The 12,639-nt window shown below is 37.3% G+C and overlaps 1 protein-coding gene across 1 annotated transcript; it reads left to right on the top strand.

Annotated features, from left to right (window-relative positions):
- Positions 1-641: 641 nt before the first annotated feature.
- slc1a2a (solute carrier family 1 member 2a) lies at positions 642-9,308 on the top strand. The gene is made up of 10 exons (XM_020608825.1): positions 642-713; positions 1,660-1,799; positions 2,573-2,725; positions 3,525-3,775; positions 3,876-3,984; positions 5,113-5,239; positions 5,546-5,779; positions 6,965-7,159; positions 7,563-7,697; positions 9,059-9,308. Exons 1-10 carry the CDS (start codon positions 688-690, stop codon positions 9,306-9,308), a joined length of 1,620 nt encoding a protein of 539 aa, XP_020464481.1. The 5' UTR covers positions 642-687.
- The last annotated feature ends 3,331 nt before the right edge of the window (positions 9,309-12,639 follow it).

The following is a 12,639-nucleotide window of genomic DNA, read 5'->3' as shown; positions in this document are numbered from 1 at the left end:
CGGGGTTGCGGAGGGGGCCGGAGCCAATCCCGGCCTGCAATCGGGCGAAGGCGGGGTACACCCTGGACAGGTCGCCAAGCCATCGCAGGGCTACGCATAAACAGAATATCTCAAATTATCATAAATTATTATGCACAGACAAAACAGCAACAGTAGTGGGAAGGATGTTAAGAATAACAGCGGGTGTTCTGCTTATTCAATGAAAATTGGAGTAATATGTTTAAAATGCAGATTATCATATGCTTTGTACTGAATCGTTGCTAATTGCTTGAGAACACCAGTCGCTAATAAAGAACGACCATTTGCAAAGTGTTGCATGCATTTGGAACACAGAATATACATTATTAATTGAAGTTAGTTATGTGTGCATATGCCTCCATTAAATACTTAATGACACAATGGGCACTTTTTAAAAATAGTAATATTGCATGCAGTATTGTGAATACAACAATAATAACACAGTTTTCCATCTTTGGTGGGTTGGGCCCACCTTTTCTCATCAGTTTGGAATCGCCAACATTGTTTGAGTTGCAGATTTGACACTGTTGTCCTGGTGAGGAAATAGACAGACGCGAGTGTCCTCCAGTTCATATGATGTCACCAACCAATGTATTTTTTCTCCCTGTCAGCAATGACCTACTGGAGGCGTAGAATATAACACACGGGAGGCTCACATTGTCCACTCAAATGCCTGGGAAGCCCCCTGATCAACAGTAGGCATTAATATTTCAGTGACCAAAACGTGATTCCTTGTTGCTTTCCCAACAAACCTGACCAGCTGTGAATAGTGAAATAGCCAGCCAAGCTGGAAATACCCCTGCTGGGAATCAAACCCTAGAACATTACAGCCTCATCCTACATCCTACTGTTTTCTAAGTCATGTCTGTGAATTATAAAGTTTGTCAGATGTTTGTGCATATTTGGATATTATTTGTTTCATACTCAGTAATAATGGAAAACTTTCTCATAAAGTGTAGCTCCAGGTACATGCTTTATTGTATCAAGGTTGTTTATGTCTTCTCTTAGTGGCAAAGGCACATTAATTTTTGATATTAAGCAAATCTTCTACCTTCCATATTCCTGGTGGTAGAACTTCATTTTTCAGTTGGCTTAATCTGCTGTTGTTTTAATTCTGATGTTATCCCCTTTTTAAATAAAATATAAAGTTATTTACTCTGAACACTGTGGTTTTTATGTTATGTTATTTATTAGCTTTATATGTAGAGCTGTCCCTGGTAGGCTAGTGGTTAAGGTGCCACTGCGCACCGGGTTTGACTCAGGGTTGCGTCAAGAAGGGTATCCAGCTTAAAACATGTGCCAAATGTCAAAATGCGAGCCGTCAGTGTGATGATTCACTGTGGCGACCCCTAAACGGGAAAAGCCGAAAGTGACTTTCTATTGGCTGTATATGTATATTGATTTTGTTAATGTCACTGACCAATGATTGTTGCTAACACTGCAGTATCACTCTTTTCCTTTTCACCAATGTATTATGCCAGCCTGCAAATTGCATTTCCTTTGGGATAATAATAAAGCTGAAAAAATAGCTGTTGCTTTGATGACCAAAGCACAACAACATGAGCAAATGTAGTTCCAAAACTCATTTTATACACTGTCAATAATTAACATCATCTCTTATTTCTTCTTTACTACTTTCAGAGCCAACAAAATGCAGAAGCAAGTGGAGGTCAGGATGGATGAGGCTCCTGTGGAGCCAGTAGTGGATACTCCTGAGAGTGCATGTCGTGGTCTGTGTGATAAAATGATGAAGAATATGGTTCTTACTCTCACAATTCTTGGTAAGTTTGTAGTCCTGTTACTGCCATCCTCCTATGCATCCATCTTTTTTTCAAACTCTAACGTATCCTGTGTTTAGTGTTTCCCAGCATGCAAGAGGCAGGGTGCACTCTGGATAGATTGTTTGTTCATCACTGCACCAACACACTTTGGCAGACAAACACATTTACACCTACAGGAAATTTACCTTACCTGCAGGTCTTTGAGCTGTGGGAAGAATCTGGGGCGTCAGGTGAACATCCACCCACAAGGAAAACATAGGAAGGATACGAGGAAAACATAGACACGCTACTTAAAAAGTCCCCATCCTTTCAAATGAGACCTCCTTGCTGAGAGGCAACATTATTAACCACTGAGCTACTATGCATGTCATTTAAATATGAAAAAAGTTCAGAGTTTCTTCCTAGATGTTAAAGTAGCAAGCATCCAAAGGAGTTTCACTGAGACCCTATTGCACTTAAATTACAGTCTAAGGTGTAAGTGAGGACCTCTTTTAACATTTCATCTCAATGTACTAGGGACAAACTAAACAAGAAAAATGTGTTGTTCTTAGTGTTTAGTTAAGTAAGCGTGAAGTTAAAAGTTTAATTTATCACACACTGCACAGCTATCACAGAGGGTAACATAATGGCGCCAACACTCTAAGATGATAGGTTGTGATGTTGTTATTACGAGAAAAACATGAGCTATTTCATTTTTATTCAGACACATTAAATGTTGATGGATCCTCGGTCATCCGGTTTGGTGTTTGAGTTGTGTTTTCTCATTGATTCAGGTGTGTTCCTGGGTTCTATCACTGGGATGCTGCTAAGGCACATACCGCCCCTCCCTCCTGATGTTATTATGATCATCAGCTTCCCAGGGGAGATCCTAATGAGGATGCTAAAGATGCTAATTTTGCCTCTTATTGTTTCCAGTCTGGTCACAGGTGGGTGAGCTACAGTACCTGCTGCAAATGTTCTGCTGAATTTGTCAACAAATGACCTGAAAAAAGGTCACATGGTGAAACATGTCGCCATGTTGCTATTGACTAAATGAGAGTATGGGGAGGGTTTTTCAAGTAAACTGAAAAGTTATGAATATACCCATTTTGTGTTTAGCTGTGGGGAAGTCTGGAGGTACACAGGTTTTGTTTGGGTGCATCTAGTAGCTGGTTCAGTTGAATCAAAGCTTTAGAAAGCCTCTCACATCACTAAGGAAAATGATGCTTTTGTTTATTTTATGCTTTTCAACTGTTTATGTGCATCAAGATCACTGTACACCTGTTTAACAAACCTGATTTATGGCCTCAGTCAGTTTTAGCTGTCATGCCTGAACTTTATAAATACATGCCCTCAGAACACAGCACCTCTCTTTGAGCTAGCCCTTATGTGTAAAGACTTGCTGCAGGCTGGTCTGAATAAAGGACAGCTGAGGGAAGCTTATCAAATTAACTGTCATGTTACATCATAAATACCTGACAAACAGGTCAGATCTTTTATGTAAATTACTGAGAATTATGAGCAAGATACATATTTAATTAATTATTATTTTAATAATATTAGCAATAATAATAATAATACTTATTATTATTATTAAATCATATGAGACCAGCAAAATCTAACCTTATTAATATCTATGAATCTTTCAGTAGGATCATGTCACAACATATAATATACATTTTTTTAGGCTATGTTTTAATATTGGACCCTTACTTTATTTTCCCGTAAAACTTACTATGACAACAGGACTAGCCGGTTTGGACGCCAAATCCAGTGGCCGCTTAGGCACCAGGGCCATGGTGTACTACATGTCAACAACAGTGATCGCAGCAGTCCTGGGGGTGATCCTGGTGCTGCTCATCCATCCGGGGAACCCCAAGCTGAGGGCCAATCTCGAGCGGGGAAATAAGAACGATGAAGTGTCCAGCATGGACACTCTCTTCGATCTCATCCGAAATCTTTTCCCAGAGAATTTGGTGCAGGCCTGCTTTCAGCAGGTACAAGCTGGAGTCTCACAGAGAATTTTCACCCACCATGTGAAGTCTGATTCATATGCCTGTTGCTCCTACTCTGTTCTTTCTTTTGCTTCTTGTCCAGATCCAGACACTAACCACAAAAGTACCAGTGCACACTAACAAGACCAAAGCACCCCCACACTTCACAGTCAAAAGGTCGCTTCACTTCAAGGGTGGGATGAATGTCCTGGGTAGGTTTTTTCTTTCCATTTACATAACCAAAACATTCAGACAATACACGCTGTAACTCCATGAATGCTGCACTGTATGATTGTATACTCTTTGCAAATTTGCAGCCTTCATCTTGATCCAAAAACTGTATCAAAATATAAAAGTTACAGACATGTGCCAGATGTTTTTATGTACAGTACCTTGCGAAAGTATTCGGCCCCCTTGAACTTTGCGACCTTTTGCCACATTTCAGGCTTCAAACATAAAGATATAAAACTGTAATTTTTTGTGAAGAATCAACAACAAGTGGGACACAATCATGAAGTGGAACGAAATTTATTGGATATTTCAAACGTTTTTAACAAATAAAAAACTGAAAAATTGGGCGTGCAAAATTATTCAAATCCACATAAGGGATGACGGCAACATTCATAGATCCTGGAATGCACAATGAGGGGCAATGTTCATTCCTATTACAGAGGCCGCCCACACTCGCATTATGTAACTCACTATCTACGGCATTGGTTTCACATTGTGTACTGACCTGGAAAACACAGATATATTTAACAACAATGAGGACATGAGGCTCTCAGTTCACGTTCCAAATTGTCTCTGAAGCTGAGCGGAAGGCCTCACCCATAAGACACACCTGGCGCAACTGCTGCCTTCACAATGGTTCCTACCTCAATGTTGCTTTGGCTTGTGACGCCAACTCTTCATTGATATGCAACTTAACCTGGTCCTCCAGTGTACACAGTGCATTGCCGTCTTCAAATGAAATACAGAAGAACTGTTATTTAATAATTCAAATGTGGTCATGCCGTTTTTGAGGTGTACCACATAAAGTTATATAACAGTTCTTTAGAAAATGACTGTATACATGTCGAAACTAGTTATTGTCAACTTCCCACCAAAGCTGATTTTTGAGATATGAAGATTAAGAAACACACACTCACAGGGACAGCCAAAAACAAGCCTTCCTCAGCATATGGTGAACAAATTTCCCATCCATTACTTCCATGGTCAAACTAGTTTAAAGTGTTTTAAAAGTGCACATACGACTTATAATGAGTAATTAGCTATCATTCTAGAATCTTAATATTCAATTTGAGACAAAGTTAATATTTCTGTATTTTTATTTTTTACAGGTTTGATTGGATTCTTTGTTTCTTTTGGAGTCATTATGGGGAAAATGGGAGAAAAGGCCAAGCTGATGTTTGAGTTTTTCAATGTCCTCAATGAAATTGTTATGAGGCTTGTCAGCGCAATTATGTGGTAAGTGCTGCTCACTGCAGGTTCAGTAAAACTGCCAAAGCCATTACCCTGGTTTATCAATCTATCTATCTATCTGTCTGTTTGTTTGTCTATCTATTTATCTATCTATCTGTCTGTCTGTCTGTCTGCCTACTCTGTCTGTCTGTCTGTGCCTACCTACCTATCTATCTATCTATCTATCTATCTGTGAGGATGTGTGTATAAAACAGCCCAAAGCTAACAGCTAATTTACAAATGATATATAAATGTTATATAAAAATGTCATCATTATCACAAGCATGTCCTCTGTGTTCTCTGCATCTTAAGGTACTCCCCTGTTGGCATTGCCTGTCTCATCTGTGGAAAGATCATCTCCATTGCTGATCTGGAGGTGGCTGCAAGACAGCTGGGGATGTACATGGTTACTGTGATAGTGGGCCTCATCATCCATGGAGGGATCTTCCTTCCAGTGATATATTTTGTAATAGTAAAAAAAAACCCATTCAAGTTCTTCATGGGAATGTTCCAGGCTTGGGTCACAGCACTTGGAACAGCATCTAGGTATGAGAGATTTCTGCCTTTAATTTTCTTTAATATTGTAGGATTTACACTCACAAACACCAGTGAACACAGTAGGCAAGGCAAGGCAAGGCATCTTAATTTACATAGCACATGTCATAGACAGAAGCAGTTCAAAGTGCTTTATGTGGGTAAAGAGAAGCAATAGCAGCATTAAAAACAACTGAAACCAGAATAACATCAATCAAGGCAAAATGAAAATATAACATTGTAAAACTGAGATAAAATGGAAATAAAAAAACAAATAGACAAAATAAAATGTCTGAAACATGACTAACACTTACAGTGCAATAATACATTGTAAACTGCCCAGGATGCAACACAGAAAACAAATGTGCAGTAGAGAACCAATTTGTCAAAAGTACAGGGCAACAGTCGAGGTTTCAGCTTATATTTAAAAGTAGCTAGGGGCACATTTACTGTAAGGTCATCAGGAAGCTGGTTCCATCTGAGTGCAGCATAGTAGTATGACTATTTCTAATTCAGGTTTTCTTTCCAGGGTGATACATGATTTTATAAATATTCAAATTTCTCTATAGCAAATAATAACTGTAACTTTTATTTCAAGTGGTAAATACAACATAGTCTTATCAGCGACAGCTTTTCACTTTGCCTCCATGTGGGATACCTCTCCTTAACTAAATGTTTTATTTATGACATGAGACACTCTCCCCCCTCCTGATGTGAGCTCAGTTCTTTCGAGTGTCATCCTGCTCACTGCTCCACCATCTACAAGAGGCAGTTATTAATTATCAAATTAAAAAAAAAAACAATTGTAGGGTCGCAACCACTGCTCTCATTGAGAGTCACAGTGAATACAAACTTGTATAAGTTTGTGTGTTTTCAGTGGAGCTAAACTCATGAAAGCCTATATTAGTCTCTTTGCTCTAACAAATTAACAATGCAAAAATTACAGTTTCTATAGTTCAGAGTGAAAAATTGCAGTATGAATAGAAGAACAGTGTAGCTAAGGTTAAAACTATTGCTCACCAACATGTCAAATCAATTCTCAAGAGAAAGTCTATATTATAGTTGTGCTAAAGTGTTTTCTCTTTTCTGCAAGTGTTAGGTGCCAAGTTTACTGCAGAGTTAGCAAAATAAACCTCACTGCATGGTTGCTTGTGACTATCTTAATTAAAGCATTTCTTCCTGTCTTACTTGTGGCAGCGCCGGTACCTTGCCTGTCACGTTCCGATGCTTAGAGGAGAACCTGGGAATCGACAAGAGAGTAACACGTTTTGTCCTCCCAGTGGGTGCCACCATCAACATGGACGGCACAGCGCTTTATGAGGCTGTGGCTGCTATCTTCATTGCTCAGATGAATGGGATTGATCTCGACTGGGGCCAGATTGTTACTGTCAGGTGAGAATGAGAGAAATGATATCACAACATACAGTATTTGCAAGGTAATACTTTGGCATTAAAATAGCCATATTCTGCTCAAGAGTTTAAATCTGCCTGACTGAAATATAATTATTTAAAATTATCTCTCTCTCTATCTATCTATCTATCTATCTATCTATCTATCTATATATATATATATATAAACTTTTGTAATTAAAGTGCACTGTGTTTGTTTCTCGCAAACAATGTCAAAAAATTATTAATGATAATTTTCATAATTATAGAAATTGCATGCACTTCCTTGTTGACTGATCAGCCATTTCAGATATTTTTTAAATAAAATAGAGTGACTGAAAGTAGAAAGTCTATTGTGACAGTGGAATTTTGGAGCCCTCCAGCTGAGAATTTGTTTCCTCATCAGTATGACAGCCACCCTGGCCAGTGTTGGAGCAGCAAGTATCCCCAGTGCTGGACTTGTGACCATGCTTCTGATCCTCACAGCAGTTGGGCTCCCCACCCAGGACATCAGCCTCCTGGTTGCTGTCGACTGGCTGTTGTGAGTTCAGCATCACCACAAATAGTATTATTCAGAATATACAGACACGTTCCAACACCTTGCATCTAAATCTGAATATTTCACTGCCACATACTAGTGACTGTCCTTGTGCTGTATTTTAAAAGCTCTGAGATTTTATTATCTCATTTTTTCTTTTATAATTTGCTTATGTAATACTTCAGTTTACAATGTTTAGATTGTGTAGATATAATAGTGGCTGAACCAAAACAGATAATTAACTGTAATTCAAATGTGTAGTTATGATGTGTCTCATTACACAGTCAGCAGTGATGTTTTTCCCATCACAGCCATATGTTTTGGGGGTGTACAAAACCCATCCAACTCTGGTTGTCAGGCTACAATAAGTTGTCTGAAGAGTTACAATTTTACTTCTCATTATGTCCCACTCAATGACATCTTTGTACCAATTCAGAAAACACACAACTAAAAGATCAATTTTTAATCAAAAGAAAAACAGTTTCCTCTCTGTTAGCAGTGCTTACGCCACACCACCTACAAACAGTACTCAACTAATTACAGATAACATATTGACTCTTGGGCTAAATGGGACTGTGAGTAATTCATAGAAAAGGTGGCCTTCTATACATTTTAACAACTTTAATAACATATTCACACTGGCAAGCACAGTATCCTGTTTTATTGTCTTTTCATTTTGCATTTTCTTTTGTGTGTGCGTGTGTGTTTATGGTCTAAAATCAAATAACATAAAGTCTAAAGTTATGCTAGCAGCTTTTTGAAGCTGTACTTAGGCACAGTTGTGCTTTGAGCTATTTGCTAACATGAGCATGCTAACATGTACATAAACCATGTTCCTCATGTTAGTTTAGCTTGTCAGCATGCTAACATTTGCTTCTTCAGTACAGCTAAGGCGGATGGAAATGTGATTAAGTTTGCAGGTATCTGGTGATAAAAAAAATCCCTCCCAAAATGAGATTTTGTTGTGGTTATGGAACTAGATGAAAGGTGAAGAGATCACCAAGGTAATTAGAATTTGTCTTGAGCACTGAAAGAACAATCTGTACCAAATTTTCATCCAATAGTTGTCTTGATAGTTCACCAAAAGCCTGAGGTGACACTAAAGAAAACATTTAAGAGATTATCAAAATAATTAAGATTAATTGTCCGGGGGGGTTCATATATGTCTGTACACAACTTAAATGGCAATCCATCTAATAGCCTGGACCACAGTGAGCCAACCAAGTGACCAACACTGCCATGACTAGAGCCATGCTAGCAAGACTACAGAAAATGTAAAGAATAAATTAATAGGAGGATCTGTGTTTTCTTTGCTACAGTGTTATGTTTTTTCACTATTTATCTTACTGTATTGTTCACACCAGGGATCGTTTCCGTACCTCTGTCAATGTGATTGGTGACTCCTATGGAGCGGGTATAGTTTACCACCTCTCAAAAGACGAGCTTGACACCTTTGATGCCCAACACAGCCGGATGGATGATTTTGAGATGGCAAAGACACAATCCTTCTTTGAAAATAACACCAACCAGAATGTGTACGCTCACCACAACTCAATCTTGATAGGTGACTGCAAGGTACATGTAACATTAACAGACATAGAAACTTGTATGTAGACAATTCTCCCCAGCTCTGTCTATGTGCTCGTTTTAATTTTTGTGTCTGTGTTGGTGTTTTTTTGCAGCGTCACTTTCTATAATGGTTTATTTGTCTTTGTGAATAATAAATGTAATATTTATATATACAGTATATATTTGCAAAAAAAATGCTTTTAAAATGGGTGAAAAGCTAAAGAAATATTTCTATATTTATTTATTAATCCAATGAAAAAGCAGTTTTTGTGATACCAAAATGAAAGGCTATTTTTTATGATTCTTTTTATCTTCTTTTTCTTTCTTTCTTTCATTAAATTTAAATGTATGTAATGCATTGTCTTGTACACAATTATACTGACTTGTGTTTTGTTGTGTTATGTCTTGATTTCATTTTTTTTAAATGTTCTTTTGTCAGTTTCTACTTAATTGGACATGCATTTGTGGCAGTCCTGACCAAATTACAATTTTCAGTCATTGGCCATCAGAGATCTTGTAGCCAGTGGTATACATAAATACTGCAGTTTCATCCAAAGTGACTCATGAATTACTTACCTCAGATCCTTTCCTATGTATATTCTAGCTAGTTTTCTGAATTACCAACAGCAACACTGTTGTTAAATTCAGAGAATATCACTTATAGAGTTTTGTTGATATTCTACTGCCTCATGATACAACCTTTTGTTAAAGTTGCATTGTGATCGTTTTGAGAACTGATCACTATGTAATTCGGTTTGGCAGAGAATCTATAAAATACATGGCCAACTCTGAAAGTCTATAATTGTCTAAGTTCTTATTTAAGTATGTCAATAACAAAGCACAATGCCATGTAAACACCATCACTATATCATTGTATCAGTGTCTATGTTGACCTGTTTATGTTGGACACTCACAAACTCAACTCTGCCCCAGGGTCACTGGCCTGAATGTAATGAACAGTGGCTTCTCTGCTACCAACCAGTGACAGTTTGGAAATGATGGTGCCTTGAACCAATAGTTAGATGTTCTTGATAATTACTTACAGGTCACCATGGGCAAAATGGCAAGACTGCAGCGTTCTCACTTGTTGAGGATGTACTGTTGAAATGCAAATAAAGCAGATTCTGCTCCTTACCCTGAGCGCCACCAGCTTTTGTTTTCTGCTGAGACAACTATTAAATAGAACAAAAGAGTCTCATACAAAAAGATGAAAAAGGGGGAAACTTAGCAGAAACAATTGTACTGCAAGAGCAAACAGTCAGGTAGTCTTTTTCTTTCACTTACCTATCCAGGTAACTACTGGAGCAAATTACATATGACTCACCATTTGTATTAGATCTTCCATTTGCACCAATTAGACACAAACTGTGGTGAACTCAATATTTAATGGATTTTTACAGCAGAATAAAACATTTGGTTGACTCAGGACCTTATTTGGTGTTGCTGCAAGCTTTCTGCCCTGTCAACAAAAGAATTCTTCTTCCTCGTGTAACATCTCATTTGTATTTTGTATTGAAAGAGCAGAGAGCTGATGTGTGGATGATGACCTTGCCAGTTTCATTTAAATCAAGGGCTATGTAAGAGAAAATATTGTCTCAGGAAAAATCTGATCAAGACATTGGAATGTAACATTTCATCATTGAATGTCTGTCACTATCACTGGTTTTGTGTACCTGCGATTTCTGAGACACCCTGTCTTCTTATTAAATGTCCATAAACACTGTAAGAAAGGTTCATTAGCTTTGATTGTGTGACTTAGGGAATTACACCCTATGTCATCCTGACATAGTCAGGTCTAATAAGCAAAGGTTAGGACTTAGACCATAAGAGGAGAGAGCATGGCTGTTAAGTGTGACAACATACCCTACAGGATGTGTTGCAGACAGCTGTATGTGAAGGGTATACCCTTCCAGTTATTTATATGTTTATTACTTTTTGTATATGTGTTCTTTATACATGAAGAAAAGAGCTTCTGTACGCCTGTATACTGGAGTTTATGGGTGTTCATGTGCATTTTTGAGCGCAAGAGAGGAAAATTAACAAGGACAGAAAGTTGGAGGCTCAACAGAGAAAAAAAGGGGGCAATATCTCTCACACTGTAGCAACTGTATATTCTGTTCATATAAGCAGCAGCTTATATTTTCATGTTTAAAGTGCCTCCTTGCACTTTGTGTATATTGTATTCCATTCTATTCCATTCCAGCTTTATTTATAAAGCACTAAAAACAACCAGGGTGGACCAAAGTGCTGTACAGTGTAAATAAGAATATACATTAAAAAATAAACACAACTTAGAAGTACAAATAAAATCAACACCAATATAAGATCTCAATCAATACAGATATACATTTTCAACAATACATTCACTTTATCTGTTTTAAAGAGAAATGACTGAGCACCAAATGATTGTAAGGGAAGACGTCCAACAATTTCTCCCTGCTTTATAAGTGAATTTTGTTATTCACTCACTGCAGATTTGGTTATTTACAGTTATGGGAACATTAAGGCAGTTTTGGCAGCTGTATGTCTTACATGTTGTGAGACCCAAGCACTGCCTTCCTCCAAAATGGAAGTCTTCCTCAGTAATGATCAGGTTACAACTATTAATGTTTAAAACCCATTGCATATTAATTCAGTACATCATGATTTCATTTGTTGTTGGTTCTTGATTTGAATAAGAATATTTTTGTAGTCTGGCAGAGTGTTGCAAGTGTTTTCCATGATCATGTAAAATTCTTAAATAATTAAACTTATTTTTTTATCTGGCTTTTTGATTCTATGTACACATTGATGAACATGATTTTTGTGTTTGACATTGTAATACATAACTTCTTTTGAATTTGACTGACTAAAAGCAAGTAAAATTAAAAGTAAATAAACTATAACAAATAAACTAAAACAAAAATCCACAGTCACAAAAATACTTATCATGAAACTGGACTGAAAGTCTGTAAATGTTTGAATATCTGTGTAACTTTTAATGGAAATAAATGTTTACATATGAGCTGCTGTTGTGTTTTTTCTTAGATGAGGGCAGATGTGATAGAGCATACAGATATTCAATAAGTGCATGTTAACAACTGAAGCTTGTCAAGAAAAAAGTAAGCAATGTGTGGATATTTATAAATTACAATATGCAACAGTCTTCAATAATATAGTTACAAAAAGATTTAAAATAACATTACAACAAAGGCACATTACATTTTGACCAGGCTAGTGACAAAACAATTTGTTTGTGTTTGCTAAAGGAAGGAGAAATCTTTTCAGTAGTTTTTTAAACAAATGGTATTTGTAGAACTTACCCAACCGGTTTTGTATTGGGCAGTTAATAAAAGGGTTCAGAGTAAAGGTGTGGTAAGATGTTGTGAAAGTCAGC

This window comes from Monopterus albus, unplaced genomic scaffold (assembly GCF_001952655.1).
Source record: "Monopterus albus unplaced genomic scaffold, M_albus_1.0 scaffold95.1, whole genome shotgun sequence".
NCBI lineage: Eukaryota > Metazoa > Chordata > Actinopteri > Synbranchiformes > Synbranchidae > Monopterus > Monopterus albus.
Note: the sequence above shows the minus strand (reverse complement) of the source record. Positions and strands in the feature narration are given on the sequence as shown.